General features: G+C 45.8%; 1 protein-coding gene across 1 annotated transcript in view; it reads right to left on the reverse strand.

Moving 5' to 3' along the window:
* The window catches only part of TSPAN7 (tetraspanin 7), a 152,016-nt gene that overhangs the window by 5,981 nt on the left and 119,432 nt on the right, over positions 1-26,603 (reverse strand). Inside the window, exons 2-6 of the mRNA XM_081222003.1 lie at positions 19,629-19,817; positions 15,731-15,805; positions 12,566-12,661; positions 10,745-10,900; positions 5,128-5,211 (exon numbers count right to left, since the gene is read on the reverse strand). Coding sequence (XP_081078129.1) covers positions 5,128-5,211; positions 10,745-10,900; positions 12,566-12,661; positions 15,731-15,805; positions 19,629-19,817 — 600 coding nt within the window. The remainder of the gene's footprint in view (positions 1-5,127; positions 5,212-10,744; positions 10,901-12,565; positions 12,662-15,730; positions 15,806-19,628; positions 19,818-26,603) is intronic.

Here is a 26,603-nt window from a genome sequence, read left to right on the forward strand (position 1 = left end):
AAAACTTTGATCTCTCATTTCCTTAAGCACCAAGTTAAGGGAAAGCGGGGAGGGGGGAAACATCCTATACTTAATACCATTTACTACCAGATTATTTCTAGGTACATAACTGAAAGCCTGGTAAAGACATAGCCTCTTCCTCAGAGTCAGGACCAAATGCTCGCTTGCCACTAGACCCGATTAATCTGTACACAGAAAAATCCATCTTTATTTAGATAAAACCCTTTTTTGTTTTAGGTTAAATATATGTAAATAGCGCCTCAAAGAACAGAGGTATGCTCTGGGGGATTCCAGGCTGCCCCTCAGAAGCACACTGCTGATGTGTCTTAAAGCTGGAGTCTGGGCACCAGAACAAACTTCGGCTTTAAACCCTGGAGGAAGACAGGAAAAGGACAGCTTGCTCTTAACGCTAAACAGCCCTCAGGACAGAGACCCCAGAGTCACCTCTCCCTCTCCCCGTGGCTGGCGAATTGTCAAATGCCGTACAGCCTAGGGAGTCTGAGGTCAGATTATTTATATTTGGTCGTCTAAGACTTTGTAATTAGCCTTCATCTAATCGTTGGAAGTAACATTTTATTTTTACCACTCTCGGCCTTGTCTGTACTATATAGTCTGCTTTCTTCTGGGTCATGAAAACTTCCGGGAGGCCCTTTGAGAACTGAGAAGCCAGAGAGGGAAGGAGAGACTTACAAAAGGTCTACTCTAACCTTCTCGAAGCATCCCCACAAAGAGAGCACCAGTAACAGGGATCACGTCGCTGGGACTCTGCTAATTACCAGGAACAGGATGGACTCCAAGAGGTGACAGAGGGGCTGAGAGAGGGGTGGGGTCCAGGTCAGCAAAGGCGACAGGGCAAGGCTGTCTTCCCCTGCGATCACCATGGGAGGTAAACGTGGCCTGGTCCCTGATTCCTAAGGGGCAGAGAGAGGCCAGCAAGCAAAGCTGTAAAAGGCAACTTTCTTAACAAGAAAGTGGCAAGCAATAGGTCGAAAATTTTGATGCTTATAATGTCTGTGGAGATTTTATGTTGATGACTTAACTGGGAAAGTGCCAAGGTATCTGGTTTGAAATAAAACTGTATAAATGCTTTTAGGGACCGTTCAGGGCCTGAAAATACTAGGGGAATAAGTAAAAAGTTCCGTTAGCCTTATTCAGCCATGTCTCATCAAGGCTATTGACAGCTTTGTCCCTGGCCTCTATACAGAAAAGGTAAACAAGTCCCAGAAAAGAATCCTTGGTCCGTAAGGAATCATCTCAGTAGCCTGTGGGCCCTGGAGGAGGCCCTGCAGGGGTTGAGGGTCAGGGGATGGATGGGTAGGAAGAGGATCTGTATTTTTTTTATGTATTTACTTTTGGCTGCGTTGGGTCTTTGTTGCTGCACGCGGGCTTTCTCTAGTTGTGGCGAGTGGGGCTACTCTTCATTGCGGTGCATGGGCTTCTCATTGCAGTGGCTTCTCTTGCTGTGGAGCACGGGGTCTAGGGGCCCGGGCTTCAGTAGTTGTGACTTGCGGGCTCTAGAGCACAGGCTCAGTAGTTGTGGCGCACGGGCTTAGGTGTTCCGCGGTATGTGGGATCTTACCGGACCAGGGCTCGAACCCACGTCTCCCTGCATTGGCAGGCGGATTCTTAACCACTGCGCCACCAGGGAAGCCAGGATCTGTATTTTTTGAGGAGTACCTTTGTCTTTGCAATTCCAGGGACTCAAATCCTTTCATTATAAAGGCACGAACTGAGCTCCATTTAGGTGCTACGTGAAGCATGAACAAGGGTTATCTCTGGCCTAAATGTTGAATACAGCAGACCAGATGAGATCATCAGAATTGTAATCCTGGATCTACAGCAGCCACCCAACCTCAAGCAAACCACTCAACTCTCCCTTCTGGAAAACAGCTCCACCGTCCTTACTACTCAGGACTGTAACATTCTGTGCTTTGGGGGATTAATCCAGCCTAATAGTCTCCAAGTCTAGTGAAGCTATTTATGTTGGATACAGAAGTGCTAAATACAGAGACCCATAGCAGAAGGCCAACCAAGGCGGGAAGCAGTGTCACAAACTGAGCAATACAAGTGTCCAGACTCGGACGCTTGGCTTCCAGGTCATGTTAGGGACGAGGGAGGTGAGTATATTTCTCTGTGTGTGTGTTCCCAAGACCCCTCAAATAAAAGAGTAGCTGCCAAAGATGCAGGGAGGAGGTACCCTATAAAAACACACTCAACCGTCTGCTATAAATTTATAGGACAGCAGGACCTGCCCATCAAGTCCAGACAAATGACCTTTTCCTTGAGAGGGCAAAGGCACCGGGACTTTGTGGAGAGAAAGATTAAACACCTGCCAAAACCCTGCTATCCAAAAACAGCACTCAAGAGCTTTAAGTTAGCTAAGTTAGGTAACAGGACAGAGTTCTCACACAGTCGATTAAAAGGCTAGACTCGGCTTAGTTTTCCTTGTACCTTATACCACCTTTAATTTCTAAGACAACAGATGTGTAAGGCCGGTTTGTTCCAACAGAGGATAGCGTGGACGTCGTGAGAGCAGGTGAGGAAGAGGGCAAGGAGAAGGTGGAGGGCAGGTGAGGAGTGGGGGCAGGGTGATCTTCTTTCCTGCCCACTTTGGCCTCTACTCAGTAGAGCTTGCTTTATTATACGAAGGCTACCACATAGGCCACTGTGACTGATTTATCGGTATCAGCCAACATCTGCTAAGTTTTACTATAACACTTGTTCTAGAATTTCTGAACACCTGTGGCTAAAGCTTTGGTGGCAGGTGAGTAAGGCTGGTTCTTGAATGGGCATCTGGTAAGTGGCCACCATGGTCCCAGAGAGGCCCTGGATCTACTGACAACTGGAAGCCAGCTTCAGCTTCCAGGTACCCCGAGGCTGCTGGCACCATTAAAAGCTGCAGTTCCTAGTGCGTCTGGCTAATAGCTGGCTGTGGCCATTCCTTTCCCTGCCCTAAGCTGAGCACAGCAGATCTCAAGTCTCTGCCCCACTGTGGTTGACCGGCCACGTGGGTGAATGGTACCACCTCTGCGATGCTTCTGGGCTTTGGGTTTTGTTTTCTTATCCCAACAACTCTGTAGTACCTTCAAGAAACCTAAACTCTGTGAAGAGAGTCTGTCTGGGGCTTCCTTGGGGCCAAAGCCCCTTTCTCATTGCCCCAGAGGGCCACAGAGCAAACTCAGCGAGCCCCACGTCAGGGGTTTCTTCCACGTAGCACACAGAGATGAGTGCTCATCGGGCCAGATAACCACTGGTCTACACCTAAATCCCTCCACAGGGGTGTGAGAAGTGCAAGAGGTATTAATCAGATTCTTTATGACCTGGTTCACCTCACTAATGAAAGTAGGACTGTCTTCCCAACCCCTCGTGGCCACATGGAAAAGTTCTTGGATGAAAAGATGTTTCATCCACGAGAGTCCTGGCCCTCTTTTCCCCAGGGAGAGTACCGGCTTCGTGTCCCTTCATGGGTCTAGGGTAGCCATTAGGGCCGACTGCAGCCATATTCCTTCCTCCAAGGGGACGGTCCTCCTCAAACGCAAGCACAAGCCTGTCCTGTAGGTGGGTAACCCAACACTGCACATATATGTGTAAAGGAGACCCATATGTGCACCTGCCAGATGCCTCCTGCACACTGTATCGGACACGTGGTCCAGAATCCTCTAAAATGTCCCCTGGCCATTACTGATATGTCACTGAAGTGTTATTACTGAAACAGGACAGCAACCAGAAGAAAGTTCAGGGCTGCAGCTTCTTTTGATGTGTCTCTCGAGACCAAGTTCATCAGTACTGTCTATGGCACCAATCTGGTTTGTGCGTGTTGAGGGTTTTAAGCCCTTCCCGAGCCGCAAAAACACAAAACGTGGTAAAAGATTTTTAAAACTGCCACAAGAAATACACACTCGTGCTGGCTGGGCCCACATGCCCTTGTGAGAGGAAATGTCACACACGGTTTGGTAACTTCTTGGGAAGAAAAGCTTTTTAGACTTAACTGAGGCCAAGCCCTCCACGTGCAAAAACTACCAGGCTAACATGCTATGCCTTGATCTAAGTGGTGGTCAGTACACAGGTAAGCTCATTTTGTGATAACTTATTAAGCTGTATACTTACAATGTGTGTGCTTCTCTTTATATGCCATATTTCAATAAAGATGTTTTAGGAACAAACTTAAATAAGATTAAAGTGCATCTGCATTGCTCAGCAAGAAGGAAAGCGGTGTAGGGGCCGTGGAGGGAGGGGTAATTATAGTCTGGGAGAGCTGATATAGAATTCAGGCAGATAAAACCATAGCCATGGCAACATTACTGAGGTAACACTAATTGGGCTGTTGGTCTGAAAAAAATTCTGTGTTAAAGATAAATCAACTTTTTTTTGGTTGTTAGGTATATATGCTGATCCTTCCACCCACAGCAATATTATAGCAACTGGCCGGCAGATCAGAAGCCTGTGGGACAACACACTGCCTGGTGCAGGTGGGCAAAATTTTAGATTTAGCTTAATCATGTTCCATCCTTGAGTATGTATGGCTTGCTTATTAGTTTGTATAATGGCTTCTCCCATTCTTTTTTAGAGGCTGGGTGGAGATAAAGGCATATAACATTTCATATACACAAATTCAGTTTCCTCTTAAGAAACAATAATCAAACCTTGAGATCAAATAATGATGACAGGATGAAATTTGCTACATTTGGGCTTTCTTTAAAAGGGAGCAATCTCATGCACAATCCCTGGGAACTAAGAACCAAAAAGGGACAGAGGTCAACCAGGAAAAGAGCCCTACCCCCCTCCCCGAATCCAAATCAGCCATTTGATGTTTGGAGTTGTTTAGGCTCCAATTAAGGCAGCACTTTGTTCAGCTAACCTCCATTTGACCTACAGAAGAAGGGAGTTGTTTTTCTGGAGCTAGTCATTAGTTGAACTGTAACCAATATTCCCTTGATGGCCAAACTTCATTTAAGTTGAAAAAGGAAAATCAATAAACAGATGACCTGAGGACTAATGAGCAAGGAGTTCTGACCCCATCGCATCAGCCTTTCCCCAGGCACGGGGAGGCCGCCAGAGAATCTGGAGACCAGGGAGGGAAAGGAGAGCAGGAGACAGACGAAAGGCTAGGTCCGACCGCAAGATTACCTGGGAGAATGCGATCCCAAAAGCCACTCCAGCGATGATTCCCATGTTGGTCTCCATGAAACTGGTCACCAGATCATAACAACCCTGAAAACACAGAGACACGGTCTCAGAGACATGTTTCACCCAGACCAGACTGGCTGGGTTACCTCGCGACACTCCCACATACACCCCAACCTTCATTCCGTAAACAGAATGAAAAATCTCAAACATACAAATGGTACGGAACCCCCAAGTGACCCTTCCTCTAAAATCACAGTGAACATGTGGCCTATCTTGTTTCATTTAAATTTCTTCAACACTCATCCCCTGGCTGTTTTAAAGTAAATCCCAGATATACACTTTCATCCACAAACGTTTCTGTTGTATGATGAAATCGAGCAAGAAGTCTGTAAGATCCATGAGGCGAATGCTGTAGGGATACAGAAGTAGACTTAAACACGTGAAAAGGCATTCTGCATCCCTGATCAGGAAAACTCAGAATCATAAACATAGTTACTAGCATTTTGACAACAAATGACAGAATCTTAGATAAATAAAGTGAAATCCTCTGGTTAGAAGGAGGTGTTTGAATACCTGCCAACTTTATGGCATTTCAGGGTTCTTCCTATGGAGACCATTAAGTTTTTTTTTTAGTAGGGAAAAACCCATGTTCTAGAGTCATATTTTCCACAGATTTACTATGGGACCTTGAAGAAGTCACTTCCCCTCTCTTATGATGTCAATAACCTCATTCGTAAAATGAAGTGAGTTTCCCTTTAACATCCTGTGAAATCTCCACATGTGATTAAAACCAACACCAATTTTACCAATTTCAATGTTAAATACTGATAAAGTTTAATTTCTTTAAAAGAAATGGTTTGGTTGGAGTTCGACAATGTTGCTAAACTAGTTTTGTTCTTATTCTGGATTACATTTTATCAACCCAGTCCAGGTAGGACACCAAATTTTGTGCATCACTCGTAAGGCAAAGGCAAAAGCTGACTCTTCCTGTTAAAATGCCTGACAGCTCAAACAGCAGGGATTAGCGAACATATATGTGTGTCAGTGTGTGAGTGTATTTCTGTAGTTTGGAAATGGGCCAAATCAACCTAGACTTCTGAAGTAACGTATTCAGCTTTGGAAGACATGGTCTTTTTCCAGTTTTCTGAAAAAGGGCCTCAACTTGAATGTATGAAGTCTGTGAAAAATCAAGACAATTTCATAAACAGGGTAAAGAGGATTACTGTTTATCAAGGCCCACTAAATTGTAATAACATCTGAAGAACAAGAACAACCAAAAACATGTCTCCCAAATTCAATGACTTAACATTTCTCATAGAGCTTGTGAAAATTCTGCCAATGCTGTATCTTCTCATAAATGATATTTTATGCATTCACAGTCTGTTTGCAAAGACAAAGATGCATTAATTTAGCAGCAGTGCTTTGATACATGTTTTCAATGCAATGGACAAACTATGCTCCTTAGTTACCTGATGCAAATTTGAAGGCCGGGGCAGGGGTGGGAAAGGAAATGCATTATTGCTCATGGAAAGTTTTGCAATTTGTAGGAGAAGCTTGCTCACTGATTTCATTTCTACTAGTGAAACGATATATCACACTATTTTCCAAAAGGTAGTGGGAAGAAAGTCAGTTCGGGTTAGGAAGAAGTCAAAGCCAGAAGAGAGGTGGATATTCTAGCACTTTCCCAAGTGGCAGCAGCTAAGATAGAGTTTTTCTGTGCTGGTCATCGTTCATTGCTGTATCTCCTTCCCACAGCGATGCTCGGGCCAGGGAATGAAGTTCAGACCACCGCCAGTGTTATATCAGCTCAAAATATGGAAACACAAACCCAGTAATAAAAACCAGAGAGAAGTGAGGTGGGCTATTTTCTTACTCTGCAAAATAGTTTGGGATAGGTGTTTCTGTTTTTTTGGGGGGGGGAATAGGGTTTTTTTTTTCTATTTTTTTGTTTTTGCTGTGAACCTTAATTCTACACATAAGGTGAATATGTTTTTCTAAAGTATGAAATCTCCTACAATGGAGTAGAAATCAGAGTCAATCACATTATTTTTGAAAAGCCCACTCCAACCAGTAAGAGAAAACAAAAATGAAGTAAGGGCCTGGCATTAGTACAACTGTGGCAAAATTGTTCTCTCTAAACCTTGCTCCTCGCACTGGGGATTTTGTTAGAAATGCAGAATCTGAGACCTCACTCCAGACCTGCTGAATCAGAATCTGCCAGATCCCGGGGTTACTCATTTTTAATGAGTTTTAATGAATGTTAATATCTCCAGATGTTTCACGTGCCCATTAAAGTTTGAGAAGCACTCTTCGCTAAGAAAAGTTCCTCCACTCTTTCACTCTAAACAAAGAGCAAATTAATAAATTATAGCAATAAGAGAGTTACTTAAGGTGAGAAGATGAAAGTGATTTAGCTTCTTCATTGTTGTTTAAACGATACAAGACCCAGGTTGCAATAAATGCTTTCCTTCTCCAGCTTTTTCTCTGTTATTCACTCTATGGACCCACAAGCCCATTCTTCCAGGTCTCAGCCTAGGTCTGCAGACTGCCCAAACTGCTTTGATCCTACAACCCCAGTGCACGTTTGCCTTCCACCTCAAATTCTCCCTGAAAATTCTCTTTATCTACCTACAACGATCTCTCTTAATTTCCTAAAATGAAAGCCTGATTCTCAGGTGTGAGCTCAATCTACAGAGACCTGCTAAATGTCCTAGGAAACACCCAGAAACAGAACAGGTAATTTGCTCACCCTCTCAGCAAGTCTAAATCAACAGGGCCTCTGATGGGGAACACCTGCAAGTGGCAGGCTTTTCAGTAGCAGGAGTAGCACGGCTGCTTCCAGGCAGGCACTGGGAGGAGGTACCTCTGGAGCTGCCAACCAGAATAACTCTCTTCCTCTTGCCCTGGCTCTTTAAAAAAAAAGGCAAGGAATTCCTAGGGGGTAGGGGTTGGTCAATGCTATTAGCTAACTGAACCTGTGGACGTTTGATCATCGTGCTTAGCAAAACCAAAATCAAAGCTGTCCTCAAAACAAAACGATAAATATCCTGCTTAACGGCTCTCACCTCCTTCCTGCTCTCTGCCAGTGATTTGTACAAGGTAGGTTTCTCAGGCTGCCAGGGAAGAGCCAAGAGCCACCTTTCTGTGCTATCAAGGCACAGGGTTCAAGACGCTAAAAGATCTATGGGGATTTAGAATATGTGTATTTTATATAACAGGATTCCACAGAACTAGGACATGGTGGGAGTTAATCTTCCTGGGGGAGGGAGTCAGTTTGGGGAGGCTAACCTTTATGAGCATCGACTATCACTACACATCTCCACCCCATCCGCAGTGCTCACCTTTTATAGATGAGGTGTCACAGACTCTGGCCTGGGAAATAATTTGTCTGAGAAGTTCAGGTGGTCATTAAATGAGACCATCTAATGAAACTTCCTAGGCAAATTTCAGTTTTCATTCACTTTCTCTCCACAGAGAGAGCCAGGTTGTAGGGTAAAAGGGAAGTGGGAGAGAAGTATCTCTTCCAGGTATTTGAGGCACCCAGGAAAATGTAAAGTAGGATTGTCAGGGGGAGTCTGGGAGTGAGGCCAATTTGTAGGTTATCAGTGAAGTGAAAAAATGCTCCCCTATCTTTCTGGAAACCACTGTAAGGATTCTAGAGATGCACCATAGGATCTGCCTCTAAGCCTGCTTTTGAATACAAAGAAAAGACCCTCCCTACAAGGACCTGTGGCATCATTTCTAAAAAAAGGCACAGTGTGGTAGGATGGAAGACAAACATCACCGTTATTGTCATGACATTTACACCACAGCTACCATTTAACGTTACAGTTAACATTCTTCTTGTCCTTACTCTCTGCCATGCACTGTGCTTTAGATACTTTATCTCATTCAGTTCTCCTATCAATCCTAAGGGGCAAGAACTGTTATTCTCTCCATTTTACAGATGAGAAAAACAAGGCTGAGAAAGGTTAAGTAACTTGATCAAGATCACACAACCACTTAGCCACTTAGCCAGCAAGTGGCTAAGCCAGAATTTAAACTGCAGTCTGACTCCAGACCCTGTGGTCCTGACTTCAAAGCCCTCAACTTTCACAAAAGTAGTAGTTTGGGTGAAATTTTTTTTAGAAAGAAGGCTCTTATCAAGGTTGATGATGGCTGCCTCTACAAAGGACCTCCTGAGGCTCTGCCGTGCCAACATCTCACTCCATAAAGCACGCCTTGCCTCCTATACATCGGAGCATCCACTGAGTGCCAGGTCTGCTCAGCACTTCATAACATGGCAGCATAATGACATATATGGGTGCTCAGGGGAGGTGTCCATGAAGAAACCAGAAGTCACCTTGCTGATGAGAGGCGAAGGAGGCCTCAAACTTTGGGTTCATAAAAAATTCCAGTTGGAACAGATGTTCTCTTAGCTCACACAAGAAGCTGTCTGTACTGAACATCTTATCTCACCACACCAACAGCCAAGTAATAAACCCGGAATGACAAAAGGAGCTTCCAGAATATGGCGACAATGCCTTGTAGCAGTTCTGCTACAAATACCAACATTACATGGGTAAAATATAGAAACCATCTCAACATTCTTATCTTGAAAGGATGGCTATCTTCTGTGAATTATTCAGTAGTTGGCCCACATCCCATAGAATTTTGAAGACCTTAGAAAACTAGAACTTTGGGATTTCCCTGGTTAAGACTCCAGGGAAGTCCAATGGTTAAGACTCCAAGCTTCCACTGCAGGGGGCACGGGTTCGATCCCTGGTCAGGGAACTAAGATCCCACATGCCATGCAGTGTGGCCAAAAAGAAAAAAAGAAAAAGAAAACTAGAACTTTACCTTAGTAAGAAAAGAAAAATTTACCTGATGGTGGCATAACCACAGGTAAACTCAACAGTAGGGTTTTTTCCTCCCTTTTGTTTCAGCAAGACATAGTTTCTACCTGGCATTTCCCTAAATGTTTAAGGATAGATAGGCCTCACACACAGCTGTATCATGTCTTCATCAGATTCTCTGCAGAGTGGAATACAGAATTGATTTTCCTTTTCTCTACCTAAGTTTCATTTCCCTCATTTCTACTATGTACTAACTTTCAAATTTCTCTTGGCCAGTTTTTTTTCCTCTAATTTCTCTGGGAGTCAGGATGTTGAGAGTGAGTTGAAGTTGTTGATTTCTTTTCCCAATGCAGTGAAGTCCCTAAAATCAAGGCCACCCTCCTCGCAGTAGCAGATGCTGTCTGTCAACTCAACTCCCTCTTTCCGCTGAGGACTGGCACCCAGCTGGGAATAATTTCATGTTTCGAGGGTACATTAAGCAGAAGACAGAAACCCAGAAAGAAGAAAGGCCACGTTCCCTGACATCAGCATCAGGGTTAACAGGAACCACTTGCTAAACCCTTCCTAACTATGCCTCGTAGAGTCTCGCTGAGGCACGGCTTTCTCCTTCAGAAGTGGGCAGCCCAGTGCCTCTCTCTGGCCAGAAAGAACCACAAAGGAAGATTCCTGACTCTCTCCAAGACTACCATTTCTAACCTATTTGCCATAATTTCACAGAGACAAAAAAGCCCTCCCCAGACAGTCACCACTGAGTCCCATTAGGGCCAAGAGAGAGCGAGTACCTTCTGGTTCACTTTAGTGGCGGCCACGGTCAGGTTGTGCAGATCCTGGGGATTACAATCGGTGTCGTTCATGCAGCAACTTGGGGGGATGCCGTGCTCCAGAAAGTAGGGGCTGGTGCTCCAGTTGGTGTAGTTCTGCACCCCACAGCAGCTCAGCTGTTAACGGGGAAAGGAAAAGAATTAAGTGTGGCAGATCAAAGGCACTGTGGTCTCTGCACTCAGCGCCTTGCAGCTTTTAAAAGAAAAACATGGGCCCAGGCCCTAAGTCGACAGGCACAGCTTTGGTGAGTCAAGATGAGCTGAAGCTCCACTAACAATTCTACTCACTGGCATACCCACGTGAACACAGCGGACGAAGTGAGTCCTAGACGCCATATCACGTTGGTTTCCACCTCCCAAAGCCAAGCAGCTGCTCTCTTGGCCTGGCTAAGCATCAAAATCACCTGCATGATTAGGTGCTGCTAAAGAGACACACGTAGAGATCTACTGAATCAGGACTGTCGATGGGGAGCTGAGGCCAAAATGGTTTTAGAAAGCTCTCCTCAAGATCTGTACTAATACGTACATAAATGGTTTAGGGGGAAAAAAAGACGCACATGGAGGAAGAGAGAGTTGGTGTTGGTAAACTACAGCCCACCAGCTACCTGGTTTTGTAAATCAAGTTTTACTGGGACACAGCTGTGCCTCTGTGTTACATGTTGTCTAGGGCATATTTTGTGCTACAAAGGCAGAGTTGAGTAGTTGTGACAGAGACTGCGTGGCCTTCAAAGCCTCAAATAGTTACTACTTGACCCTTTACAGCAAAGATGTGCCAACTGCTGACATAGAGGATATTGAAGCAGATGGGGCAAAATATATCATTAATTGGTGAATCTGGGTAAAAGGGGTACAGCTCCTTGTACTATTCCTGCAGTTTTTCTGGGTAACTTTGAGATTCTACCAAAATAAATTACCAAAAACATAAAAATAAAAATACTGCTTCTGGAGTAAAAACGAAACAACACAACAATAAAAGATACCCCTCAATCAAAAACCTCTCCAGGGGCTTCCCTGGTGGCACCGTGGTTGAGAGTCCGCCTGCCGATGCAGGGGACACGGGTTCGTGCCCCGGTCCGGGAAGATCCCACATGCTGCGGAGCGGCTGGGCCCGTGAGCCATGGCCGCTGAGCCTGCGCGTCCGGAGCCTGTGCTCCGCAACGGGAGGGGCTGCAACAGTGAGAGGCCCGCGTACCGCAAAAAAAAAAACCCAAAACAAAAAAAAAACCTCTCCAGATGATCCTGATGGGCAGTCAGGCTTGAGCACCTGCAGGTAGGAAACAACTACTTTCCTCATATCCTCTGCAAAGCACCAGGCAGCCTAGGCCATTCACACGGCTGCAGGATCCTCAGTTGCTCTGAGATCGGCTCTCCAACCCCACTGCACCGCCCAAGCCGGTGAACACAGCTCACCTGATCTCTCTGCCCAGGCTCAAGACACCATTTCCAGAAGGCTGGTCTTAGGGAGCCAACTTGAAGTCAGGCTGTCCTACACTCACTGTTCCAAGGCTTCAGATTTTAAGGGCAAACTAGCTCTCCTTGGGATGCTCACATCCTTACGGATGAAAAGCAAACCGCAGGGAGTGGTCCTTCTTGGCAGTAATTACCTGGATCCTCGAACCCTAAAAAGGTACTGGATGTCCACTGTTGGAAAGGGAACTGGGCCAAGAGGCAGAGAGTGGGGCTCAAGAGCAAACACTGCCAGTCCAGCGTCACCGGCAGCCCACAAGTCCAAGGCCCGACCTCACAGGCCGTTGCCAGCCCCATCTCCTTCCTGGAACTTACGCTGCGCTGCACGTGATCCACCGCCCGGCTCCTCTCGTCGTTGCCATTGTAATTCTGCATGGCATCAGTGTAAGTCCTCAGGAAGGTGTCCTTGATCTAGGGAAGACAAGGGGCGATGTGGTTCTGGTCCACTGCAGCCCAGATGGACACAGATTCGTACCAATGTCCACCCCAAAATAGCCTCTTCTGAAAGTCTCCGAATAAATGTAGGCCAGGGAGGGGATGCCCTGTTTTCTGAGACAAAAGAGCTCAGAAGATCGGCCAAGGGGTTTGTTAGCTCAGGAGTTTAAAAAAATGTTCCCTTGGCCCAGTGGTTCAGAGTCCGCCTGCCGATGCAGGGGACACGGGTTCGTACCCCGGTCCGGGAAGATCCCACATGTCGCGGACTGGCTGGGCCCGTGAGCCATGGCCGCTGAGCCTGCGCATCCGGAGCCTGTGCTCCGCAGCGGGAGAGGCCACAGCGGTGAGAGGCCTGCATACTGCAAAAAAAAAAAAAAAGTTCCCTTACCCCCAGTCTGGAGGAACCCTGCCTAGTTAAATGAGCCACTCAGGTAGCTAGTCAGATTCGGAAAGGGCTGTGATGGTTTTCTAGTTATTTTCTTGGAATTGGTTACTGCCTTTCTTTCTATAACTTTTTCTGCCCTTACTCAGAAGAATGACAAAGGACAGGCCATTGTGTGTGGGGTGGGCAGGAAGACTGATGTTTTGACCAGAATCAGATCCCTAGTCTACCATACAGGAGTGGGGCAAACCCAGCTTTCACTTACCTGTCTTTATTGAGATGAGAAAAAGAGGCTAAAGGACATGGACTTTACTTGTTAATAAATGGTTAGCAAAACCCTTTCACATTTGACCTTGGGCTATCTTTCAAGTTCTGTTTTCCTGGAAACCTGCTGAAGGCGGAGCATCAGGTTTGTTACCAGGCAACCCCGCTTATGGTAAAAAATGCCCCGACTGGTGAAATGACTCTGGCCTGGACTTCAGCAAATGACAATAATTACCTGGTGGGAAGCTTTGGGCTAAATATGGTGACTCTTCTAACTAGGCGTGTTCCTTGCAGAGATACTGGACGCTATGCCCATTGGACGGTTACAAGAGATAAAGAGACACTATTTACATGGAGCTTCTAAGCCAAGGTGGTTGCCACACCCAGCTGTGTCCTCTCGTTTCATTGCACGTGCATCGTCTCTTAGGCGTGGGCAGGTCTACACAGACTCGAGCCTGGACCACTTTGAGGACTCCCACTGAAGAAACAAGCCCACTCTGCTGCCCTGCCTGCAAGCTATGTTTCCTTTACTGTAGCCTTCTCAGTCAGTGCTGCTAGGTTGTGACCTATATTCTCATCATGTGTGTTTGATGCTTTAGCCAAACTCAAGACCACTACTGCAACCCCCAGCCACCACTTCCCTAAATGGTTTTTCAGTGAAAAGAGGTTAGGCAGGTGAGGATGTTCAGGTCCTAGGTATCAGGAACGATAAAGAGAAAACCCCTACGTGGAGCCCAGTCCCAGCAGCACATGGGAAGGAAGTAGGCAAGGGCTCAGGTTGGAGCGAGCCAGGCTGGGCCTGGGGTTCACACAGGCATCGGGGGCACCTCTAGGCCGTGACTTCATCAGGTTTTACCTGAGCTGAGAATAAGAATGGGGGATCTAACTCTGGATGCAGTGCCCACATGAAATGGTTCTAGAAGTCCGTCTTGGCATCTGAGAGGCCACATCTGGTAAAGGGGAAGAGGGGGGCAGAAAGCGCCTAAGGCAGGCTCACTGGGAACTTGACTTGGCCAAGCACAAAGGCAGGGCCTGGGAACAGGTGATGCCAGACTTCAAGAGCCACAGTTATCACACTCGACCTCACTGTCTTTCCTACCTCCATCTTGCTATTTCTTTCCATTCTAACACATGTGTAGCTGCTTCTATCTTTACTGTTATTTACAGGGAACAATGATGAATTGGGGGAGTGGGGAGTTAGAACCAGAACTGTATTGTAGCGTACACACTTTCTGACCTATCATCAGTATACACATCTGAAAAGTGATACCACGGCAGCTACAGACAGCATGAGAGCAGCTCGTCCCTGCATTAGCATCTATACGTTGTCCGAATAGAGCAGCCTCAGTGACAGGACATGGAAGGATGGCCACATGTGACAAAGGACAGCTGGGAGTGTCCTTGAAACTAGCAGTTTTGATCGCAAAACCGGATTCAAAATAATTCTCCCAAGCTATAGAAATCTCAAATTTTACATGTAACTAAAAAATAAAGCACAGCTTTGTAGGGGTTTTTGATCATGACTGTCTTCTCTCCTTTTCCCACACCACCAAGCGAAACCACAGGGCTCCTCACCACTGGGGTGTGGATTTTACCCCCGGGCGGCAGGGGGCGCCCCTCAGGGGCTCTGGGGAGGAGACAGGCTGCTTAGGGGAAATGTAGCACTTTGCCTTTGGCCAACGACTTGTTTGGCTTGCCTCTGGCCTCTGAGAAATCTCGATATACGGATATACACTTGTGCCTTGCTGAAGTGGCTACTTTTAAAGTATTTAATCTATATGGAAGGTCACTTTTTTAAAAGAAGGAGGAAGGACTTCCCTGGTGGCACAGTGGTTAAGAATCCACCTGCCAATGCAGGGGACATGGGTTCAAGCCCTGGTCTGGGAAGATCCCACATGCCGCGAAGCAACTAAGCCCGTGCGCCACAACTACTGAGCCTGCGCTCTAGAGCCCGCGTGTCACAACTACGGAAGCCCACACGCCTAGAGCCCGTGCTCTGCAACAAGAGAAGCCACCACAGTGAGAAGCCCGCGCACCGCAACGAAGAGTAGCCCCCGCTCGCCGCAACTAGAGAAAGCCTGCACGCAGCAACGAAGACCCAACGCAGCCAAAAATAAATAAATAAATTTTACAAAACCCCAACAAGGCAGAGAATCCTTTCATGCGACAGCTATATAAAGAAAGAGTGAGCGTCAACAACTAAGGTTTCAGGTTTGGCGAAATTCCCACCTGTAGAATTTTCTGGGCATTTCCGCTCATAGTCCATGGCATTTGGAAACTAGCAAATACCACTGGAGATGCCAGCTAGCTTCTCTGCATCCTTCACACATTCCAAGACGTTTCAAAAATCCTCCTCCAAAAGACCCTTGAACTGAGTTCTCCACTTGGTGTATACTCACCTCGTGACGAAACACAAACCCGGAAATGCCAGCCACGAGTTCAGCCAGGAACACCAGAGACAGAAACATGGCATACTGCAAAGCAAGTGGACAAGGACACAGTCAGATATGGCGGGGGGAAGAAGAGTGCTGCTTTGGGCTAGGTCCCTTCTTGTCAGGGGGAATTAGACAAGTCGTCATATTCCCTAGAAGGAAAAGTGGAAAAATCCTCTTCCCCAGATGTTCCCATATGAGCCTCCATATAAGCATGTGTCTGTTTAACATGCACAAGCATTTGGGGGCCCACGGGCTGAGGACAGTGCATCCAGGGACCGGCATCATGCCTGTCAGCTCAGCTCAACCAGGAGAAATCTGGAAGGGCGTTTTACAACTAAGTATCCACTATTCTTAATGTTAGGCTCCTCGAGGTAGAAAGTACTCTGGAGGGCACAGGACACAGTTCCACCCTGTCTGTGAGTCCTTTAGACCACTTTCCTCACCAGAGTCACCTGGTGTCTGCAAGCTGAGACCACTCCCGCCCATCCCTTGCAGCTCATTCACGTTTTAAACTGTTCCGATTGCCAGAAAGGCTTCTTCTGCTTGGCCACAGTCTGCCTACTTGTAAATTCCACTTACTGGTGTTGGATCTGCTTTCAGGAGATGCCAGAACCAGTGTGACCTCTCTTCCATGCCACGGCCCTTTGTCAGTGTGAATACAGCCATGGAGGGACCCGGCTGCGTCTCTCAGTTCGGGCAAGCCCTGCTGTTTCCTTAAGCACATCTCCTATGAAGTGGCTTCCAACCCCCTTCCTTTGGAGTTGTATCCCTCCCATTCTGACAGAGCGGCCCAGATGTGCACAGGCCCACGTGATACCCTTCCTCACTACGGCCTGAATGCGGCACCCACAGCAGTGGGTCGCTTACCTCTCTTGTTCTGCCTGCGGAGTTGATAGCCTTCTGAAAAGCAAATCAGCTCCGCTGCTGACCCACAATGTTTGCAAACATCTAAAACTCCCAGTGCTTCTTACACATTTCATGCTTCCTGTACCTTCCAAGTCGATTGTGTGTGTGTGTGTGTGCGCGCGTGTGCATGCGTGCAAGTGCCTAAGTTCAGGGATCTTATATGGTACTTCTGAGACATTAAGGGTTTCCATTTTTGTGACTGAAAAGCAGATAAAAGGAAAGAGAATTGATTCCTCTCCAACGAGGCATATGTCTTAGAATCTGCTGCTTCTCATCTCAAAATGAAATACAACGCTCCCGAACGTTGGGAATGGCCCTTGGTGATGCCCTGGAATTTGAGTACACTGCACGTGGCCACACTGCTTACTTGTAAAGTGTACCTATGTCTTGTAAAGTATATATGTGTGCATGGGATCATAAATTATTTTTCTCAGCCAGGGGCACATATATTCAAAGGAGGAAATACTGCCTTAAAATGCTGATTTCGTTCAAAATATTAATAAAAGTCTCTCCACACACTGAAAGCACAGACACTAAAGTATCAAACACACAGTTATGAAGAGAAGGCTCCATGTACACGACTTCTCTCTCTCAACTTGGTACAAAATGCAATTAGAAGCACAACTTACTCTAGGGAGACTCTCACCCCAGGCCTAGACTCCACCAGAAAGTCCTGTGAGAAAGTAATCATGAGGAGGCAGGTGGGAGAAGGAACTTTGGGCTCTGCGGTGTAGCTCTTAGGAAAGGGGCCACGGTTCTGGGCCTCCATAAAGTGAAAAGAGTTATTTTCAATTGTTTTGCAATTAATGAGGTTAAATTAGGACTGTAAAATTTTAGATGGACAGCTAATCAAGTGACTTCTGCTCTGTTCAGCTAGAGCAGCAGTTTCACGTCCCTAGGAGGTTCTCTGCTTCTGGAAGCTTCCAGAGGAGAGCTGCTGCTCCTTCAGAAGGCCTGCTGGGGAGAGCCTGTATTAAATCCAGGTGGCAGGGTTTGAGTTTTCTCCAAATGAAAATACTGTAGTAGAAATAGTCCTGGCTTTAGAAAGAAACCTATCTTGTTTCCCGTCCCAGCTCTCTGCACATTAGTTGTGTGAACCTGGACAAGGTATTTCACCTCCAAGTCTTTATCACATAACATGAAAACACAACCTGAATTTTATGGCGGTGGTGAGGAATAAATAAAATGGAGTATGCACACAGGACAACATCGAGCAGGTAAAAGGAACTAAATGGTAGCTTTTAGAAGACCAAAACCAACACCAAGCCCCCCAAACTTCTCTACTCGCCAAAAGGGTCACTTGCTAGTAAGCTCACAAGTGCCAGGAGAAAATGGCAGCATGGTATGAAACCTTCAGAAGAAGCCAGAGATGACTGTTCCATTGTTGCATGCCCACTTCTGCCTGCTTCACTCATAGTCTTTGGGCTGGAAGAAACCTTGGTGGGTTAGTCCAATACTGTTCTTTCATAAATGGGGACAAAGGCCCAAAGAGGTTACATCCTTGCCCCTCAAGACTTAAGCCACTTAGCATCAGGGTCAGTCAGGTCTCCAGGTCTCCTCCCTTCTTGTTTGGACAGATGGATTTTTAGCAGTCTTTGTTTTCCATGCCTCTGGAGTTAATTCTTCCCTTGCTACTCACTGTACTGAAGAAGAGGGTCTCAGCACTGGCTGTGCAATAGCACCCCTGGAGAGCTTTCAGAAAATGTGAAGCCAGATCCTGACCGTCACAGCTTCTGGTTCCATTGGCTGGGGGTTGGCCTCTGGCAGAGGTGTTTGTAAAAAGCCCAGGTGACTCAGGCACAGATCAAAGTGGAAAACTACAACACTGGACCAAAGGAAACACTAGCGCCTATAAGAGGTACTAGAAGGTAGACTCACAGTGCTAGTGGAGGTGACAGGAGCAGAAGTGCCTCCATATGGTCTCACTGTGGCTTTTCCACCAACCTGGAAGGATTAGCTGTGGCCAGGGTATCGGCTTCCCGCATGGTCTTCAGGACAGAAAATGGCCAAATCAAGCACGACCTCCATCAGGTTGCCAACAAAGAGACTGACCAGTGCCCATTTGGAAGATGCTTCCTTTGGAGTGAATCACCCTCACACCCGTATCTGTCACTAGATGGTATTATGGGTTACTGCAATCTAGGGCTAAACAAGAAAGGACGGGCCACCCAGCACCGAGGGAATCTCTACTCTCCCCCTTCAGAGAACAAGATGTCTGAAAGAAATCCTCTTAAACAAAATTTTCTCTTGAGGAGAGGCTCTTGCTGCCTTTTATCTGTGAAAGCCTTCCACATAAACTCTTATTAATGAAAAGCATGGGCAAGAGACTAGAGAATTAGGCAACTGGTCTACCAGAAAGTTAAGACTTGCAGCAGCAGCCATTCAACAGCCTATCCTTACCCTTTGGGAAACATCACTGCTGTGTCTGTTGAGTGGGGAAGCTCTGGCTTAGCTCAACTCCCACTGCACAGAGCCAGGCTGCACAGGCGTAGAGGAGAACGTGCCACGCATCCCAGCACAGCCCAGCTCAAGGAGGCAGAAAAGTATTTCTCCACTGGGAACTTGGAAATGAAAGGCTGCTTATGTTCGGGGTGCTGCTCCACCCACCAAGGCTGCACATCACATGCTTGAAGAGATTTCTAAGACAGAATTCAAAACTGGAACAGGGCATCTTGCCACGAGGCTATAAATGGCTTATTAGAACTGCTGGCCACTGCTTTGTCATCATCTACCTTGAGGGACCAGGATGGGATTTTTTTGTGTGTCAGGCTGTATCTGGGGTTGTTTCTCCCTCTAGGGGATTAAAGGGTGGGTTAGGTAAAAGCCTGGACTAAAATTAGAGTCAATGACTATTAAGGACTCGTCTGTGGCTTCACGAAGGGCCACTTTGCTTTCACGTGATTTATATTTTTACAAAACAGAATCAGAAAGCAGTATTATATTGTGACCTACTCACCAGTTTCAGCATCCATGGGCTACCACGGCATGTGGCAAAGCATCCAAACAGGCCAAACACGACAATAGTGGTGCCAGTTCCGATGAGCACATAGGGAGCATTTGTGGAATTCTCGGCAATAAGGGAAATGTAGGTGCCCAGAGTGAGTTTGCCCCAGACTCCAACGGCCAGCAGGATCACCCCAGTGATCTGAAAAGAAGCAGGAGTGAGAAGTGTGAGACTGCTGCTGAGAGAGGTGAGAATCAACAACACAGAGCAATGTGGCTGGAATCTGAAGACTCCAGTTTCCGGGAGCAAGCAGGCACTTGCTGTAGGATTCCCTGAAGCAGTGGGAGAGGCCAGAGCCCACGAACTAAAGCCACCACACAGTAAAGACACTTTGATTTTGGACAACTAGATCTGTCCCTTACACAATCCCATATGCAGGTACCATATCAACTGTAAGTCAAGCCAACACTAAATAACTTAAAAAAAAAAGGCTGCTTAAAAAGTACATCCTAGGGACTTGCCTGGTGGCGCAGTGGTTAAGAATCCTCCTACCAATGCAGGGGACACGTGTTCGAGCCCTGGTCTGGGAAGATCCCACATGCCGCGAAGCAGCTAAGCCCGTGCGCCACAACTACTGAGCCTGCATGCCACAACTACTGAAGCCCACGTGCCTAGAGCCCGTGCACCACAACAAGAGAAGCCACCGACACGAGAAGCCCGCACACCGCAACGAAGAGTAGCCCCCGCTCGCAGCAACTAGAGAAAGCCTGCGTGCAGCAACAAAGACCCAACGCAGCCATAAATAAATAAATAAATAAATAAATTCAATCAATCGATCAATCAATCAATCCTAATACAAGTCTGAGAGCCTTCCCGGATCTGGTCTGGGAGCTGCTGCTCAACGCAGAGCTGGGCATGACTCCAGTAAGAATGTCAGACGCCCTCTTCAATGGCATGTGTGTATATGGAATATTTTAAGGACATCCTACGTGATGTTTTCAAGAACAAGGTGATCTTCTTTGACTGTCATGACGAAAATCTCTACAAAAGCAAAATTACTGAAACTATTTTTGAATCCTTATTGATGTGCTGCCTTATTTACAATATTTTATTCACTATAAAACAACAGAAGCATCTGAATAGTGCCTGGAATTAGCTGTACTACAATTTGTCAAGTCGTGCTGATTGGCCCGAAGGAAATCCCCACAGTGTGTCTGCACCATAGAGCCTTGCATCCCTCGGGCCCTTACTTCAGGGCATAGACTTGGGGCTGCGCGCCATGCCTGACTCTCCATCCCCTGCAGGCCACACACCCCAGGAGCCTTAGCTGCTGAAGCCAGTGGCTGACTTTGTATCTCTAGCTCCCCAGCCCGTCTCTCCCTCAGTTTACCAACAGCTGAGCAGCTCATTCGAACTGACATCCCTCCAGCTGCCACCACTTCAGACATCTTATGAGGCTCGAAAAAAGCTTGGATGTCCAAGGAAGCCCTTCCCCAGTTTCTCCCACCCTATCCCCCGATGCCCCACACCAAATGCCTCAGCTCCCTGTACAGCCTGCCCATTCGAGTGAGGAGGCAAATAAAAAAGACTGACAGAAGAAAGGATAAAGATATGGTTATATGTACACAATGGAATATTACTCAGCCATAAAAAAGAATGAAATAATACCATTGCAGCCACATGGATGGACCTAGAGATGATCATACTGAGTGAAGTAAGTCAGAGAGAGAAAGACAAATATCATATGATATTACTTATATGTGGAGTCTAAAGATGATACAAATGAACTTATTTACAAAACAGAAACAGACTGACACATATAGAAAGCAAACTTATGATACCAAAGGGGAAAATGGGGGATAAATTAGGAGTTTGGGATTAACAGATACATACCACTATATATAAAATAAACAACAAGGACCTACTGTATAACACAGGAACTATATTCAATTATCTTGTAATAACTAATAATGAAAGAGAATGTAAGAAAATGATTTATTTATTTATATATATGTAAACAAACAAAAAGTGAGGAGGCAGGATGAGAAACTGGTGAAAACCTGTATGACACAAATCAATACCCGCCTCTCCAAGGTTTCCCCTGTCAGTCAACAAACACACTGTTCCTTAGTGTCCGTACATGAACACATACCACTACACGAGGAAGCAAATGGCTGGGCCAGTGGAGATGCCTAGGAGCTTCTCTCTGTATACTTCCTTCTGCAGTTTGGAGCCATCAAGCTCCACCATCAGATTGTTTCTCTGTGCAGGAAACAGAACAGACCCTCCACCTTTCCCCATATCAGCCGAGAGTGGGCTCTACCGGTTTGGGGGATGGGATCAGTGGAAGCAACAAGATCTTCATGAAACTCCCCTACCCCCATCCTGATAGCCTCCCTACTTTGTAGAACCATCACCATGAAAGACAGAATTAAAAACTTTAAAGTAGAAAAAGGTCAAGGAACTTGTGCTACTTTTATAAGGCAAAGGTGAAGGAATGTGATGCAGTCTTGAGGAGAAAGTGTTTGACATTAATATTTGGGAGAAAGTGGCCCAGTGGAGGTCCACAGCCTTTGAAAAGTCAAAATGGGCATGGCCTTAGTGAGTTAGGAAAACCAAGAATGCATTTGTTGCCAAGAGTTCCAAGTCCTGTACTGACACCTGGTGGTTGCTAAAGAAAGTACCTTCCTTGAACACCTCTGCCATACTCCTCCAAATGGAAACAAAATGCTTTTCCTCCACTAAAATCAAAATTTAAGATTCAACTCTCTACTCAATAGGGGTAAGAATGCAGTGAACATTAGGTAGAAAGGACAGTGCTTGAGCTACCTTTTTTGTGGGATCTTCCCGGACCGGGGCACGAACCCGTGTCCCCTGCATCGGCAGGCGGACTCTCAAGCACTGCACCACCAGGGAAGCCCAAGCTATCTTTTATTACTCAATGCTGAGCACAGTGCCGGGCACAGAGTAAATGCTTAATATTCATTGACAAATACATTTCATTCCTCTGGGTCTTAGACCTCTATTTTATAAAACAGGGTCTGTCACATGCCAAATACTTACAAAACTTCTCCATCAGGTAAATACTGAGAGGTAACTTAACGTGAAACCAAAGAGAATCTTTCTCCCCTACTTCCCTCTCTGGCATTAACTGCCTAAAGCTGTAAATATTACAATGTAAGTGTACTGAACAAAACCAAAACATTTAGTTAAACTACTCATTGTTTAGGCCGAATATGTCTCATCCAGACACTTGCAATTTCATATGATTGCCCCCAAAGATTCAGTAACCTTTCAGACATACACTGAGTAGCTGCATCCTATACTCTACTATTGTCAGTCATTATTGGAACACAATGGCTTTAATGAAAGTGTCTATTACTCACCAAGTATAAGAGTCCGATATTATATTTCTGTCACCAGTGATTTCATGAAGTTCACTTACTACCCTAACAAAGATTATATGCAGTATGTCAAAGTTAACACAAATCCTGCTTTTCAGGCAAACAATATTAACATTTTTATTCCTTTTCTTTCAAAAAATAATTTCTGCAAATGCAGTCATTGCTTTGTGTATAAAACCTCTCCTCATGGAAAGTACAAAGCCTATGATATCAACTGGTTAGAACATTCATATAATGTAAATTACACAAATATTCTTTTTTTTTTTTTTTGCAAAAAGACTATTTTTGAAGACCTCCAAGGGTGCCTCTTAAAGATTGCCAGTGGGTGCAAACAAACACAACATTGTGGGCACCATATTGCTTGGGGGAAAAGCCACCCAATGTTTTGACCTTGACCAACTCAGCATCCTCTAAGGAACTCCTCCTCTGAATGAGGTAGAGACTGGGATAGACCAGCCCCTTCCAGCACCTGTGTGCCAGGAATCTAAGAACCAGCCAGAGAGGTAAGTCCTTCTCCAATGTTGCTCTTCTTCTACTCAAACATTCCCGATGGGCCAGCTCTGTGTTCGGAAGCCTGAACTCCACAGAGGCAAGGCCTTCTGCACAGCCCAGACCCACTTCTTTAGCCTCTTCTTCCTCACTAGTCTTTGTCAACTCTATGTACTTCCAGGAAAATGGAGTCGTCCCCTGTGTGCTTCCTGTACTTGACTGCTTCTCAACCTTTGCTCGTGATGATCCTCTGACCTAGAACCCTTACCCTTCCTATCACTACCTGTCTACATCCTAAACTCTTAGGGTACCCTGGACGCCCTCCTCCCAGCCTCCTTAAACAGAACTTACTTGGAAATAAGCCATCATCAATGCTGCACCCCATCCCCCTCCCATGCACATCCAGGACTGTGAGCCCCTCAAAAGCAGGAGCTCTGGGCTTTGTGTACAGTCAATGCCCAGTACATGTCTGCTGCATGAATGAACCAGCATCTGATTGTAGAGTTAAAGGGGGAGAAGTTTCATGTTAGCCATCTGCCTGCTATACCCTCTGGACGTCTCTGAGTAAATGGGAGAATGCCCATCTGAGCAGGCATCATAATCTGGGGGAAATAACAGTGCTAAGGAGAAAGAAAGAAAATAAACAGACAGTGGAGGAAAAGGTTGGGCCACAGTGCACCCTGAAGTGAGGAAAGCCATATTTCGTGGTGGTACTGGTGGTGGACTTGGGGTGAGTCTTGGAAGAAATTGCCAGGCAGTTGGAGGAAAAAAACTACAAGTAGAGGTCTAAACAGCCACAAAACACAATAAACAAGTACTTATTCACATTTTTCCCACTATGATAATGCTTCTTACCCAGGATAAGAAACATACAAAGACAAGCCAAAGACAAAAGTCATTGTGGTCTGCAGGATTTTTTTTCTTGGTTCCTGTTAACACACATAGCAACACTCACCCCTACATATGCCTTGATGAGCACCCACAGAGTGCAAAGTAAAGGACAGGTTCTCTTGACCTCTCTCTTCTGCTCTGGGGTGCAATGAATGAGTGGGTTCAGAGCTCTGCAAAGCAATTTTGCGTCTCAGATCTTCAGAGACCGCAAATTCCGAAATCAAGCAGTGTGTCACCGATTTTGGCTTTCTCATGGAACTTTTGCTTCCTTCTCAGAAGAACCAATTAGCAAGCAGCCAATAGTGTGGCCAAGGAGGGGACAGATCAGAGCCTGTAGATAAACCACGCAAGTGGCCTGGTGAAGGCCCTGCTCCCGCCTCAACCACAAGCCAGGAGGGCAGGCCTGGCGCCCACCAGCAGCAGCCAGGCTAAGTCTCCTGGTCTCTTTTAACTCCCAGCATCTCATGGTGGCTTGACATTTTCTGCATGCTTGCAACACAGCTCGAAATATATGGAGAACAGAGTACCTCTGGCTACTACTAATTTAGGCTTGGTGAGGAGGCTGAAAAAAATAGAATCAGAGCTCGAAAAGGTTTGGTGTGATTGTTCACATTACTTGAAAAGTACACTGAAAGAAAACTATAGGTGGGGTTGCCACTGTACCAAGGTGTGTCTGAAATGCTCTGGAAGAGACTTAGTGAGGTTTATGTTCATCCTGAAGTAGATACAGGAGGAGCAGGTAGCAAAGAGAAATGAGTCCCCTTGCTCCTGCCAGGTCAGCATCACAAATGCTGGGAAGTCTCCCTACTGTCCTTACAGCTTCCTGATCCCCAGAGAGGAGCCAGGGATATAGCACTTCCGTCCTTCTCACAGGCCCAGAGGCGTTTTCTTGTTCCTTTGTTTGTTTATTTATTTATAAAATTTTTATTGAGGTATAGTTGAGTTACAATGTTGTGTCAGTTTCAGGTGTACAGCAAAGTGAATCACTTATATATATCAATAGAGCCACTCTTTTTTTTTTTTTTTTTTTTTTTTTTTGCGGTACGCAGGCCTCTCACTGTTGTGGCCTCTCCCGTTGCATAGCACAGGCTCCGGACGCGCAGGCTCAGCGGCCATGGCTCACGGGTTCAGCCGCTCCGCGACATGTGGGATCTTCCCGGACCGGGGCACGAATGCGTGTCCCCTGCATCGGCAGGTGGACTCTCAACCACTGTGCCACCAGGGAAGCCCTCCTCTCTCCTCCATTTACTTGTAAGCATTATGAGGGCAAAAACGTAGCCTGTGTTTGCTACTATTTTTGTGCCTCAACTGCCCACCACAGTATACATTTGTTCCTTTTTTTAAAAAAAATATCAAGTCATATCTGTCAACTGTTAAAGTCCACCACTTATCACTGTGTTACTGTCGATTTCCTCTTTTATAGCTGTTAGCATTTGCCTTATGTATTGAGGTGCTCCTATGTTGGGTGCATATATATTTAAAATTGTTATATCTTCTTCTTGGATTGATCCCTTGATCATTATGTAGTGTCCTTCCTTGTCTCTTGTAACATTCTTTATTTCAAAGTCTATTTTTTCTGATATGAGTATTGCTATTCCAGCTTTCTTTTGATTTCCATTTGCATGGAATATCTTTTTCCATCCCCTCACTTTCAGTCTGCATGTGTCCCTAGGTCTGAAGTGGGTCTCTTGTAGACAGCACATATATGGGTCTTGCTTTTGTATCCATTCAGAGAGCCTGTGTTTTGGTTGGAGCATTTAATCCATTCACATTTAAGGTAATTACTGATACGCATGTTCCTATTACCATTTTCTTAATTGTTTTGGGGTTTTTTTGGTAGGTCCTTTTCTTCTGTTGTGTCTCCCACTTAGAGAAGTTCCTTTAGCATTTGTTGTAGAGCTGGTTTGGTGGTACTGAATTCTCTTAGCTTTTGCTTGCCTGTAAAGCTTTTGATTTCTCTGTTGAATCTAAATGAGGTCTTTGCCGGGTAGAGTAATCTTGGTTGTAGGTTCTTCCCTTTCATCACTTTAAATATATCGTGCCTCCCTTCTGGCTTGTGGAGTTTCTGCTGAAAGATCAGCTGTTAACCTTATGGGAGTTCCTTTGCATGTTATTTGTCATTCTTCCCTTGTTGCTTTTAATAATTTGTCTTTAATTTCTGTCAATTTGATTACTATGTGGCTCAGCATGTTTCTCCTTGGGT

This window comes from Mesoplodon bidens (genome assembly GCF_964165515.1).
Source record: "Mesoplodon bidens genome assembly, chromosome: X".
NCBI classification, from domain to species: Eukaryota; Metazoa; Chordata; class Mammalia; order Artiodactyla; family Ziphiidae; genus Mesoplodon; species Mesoplodon bidens.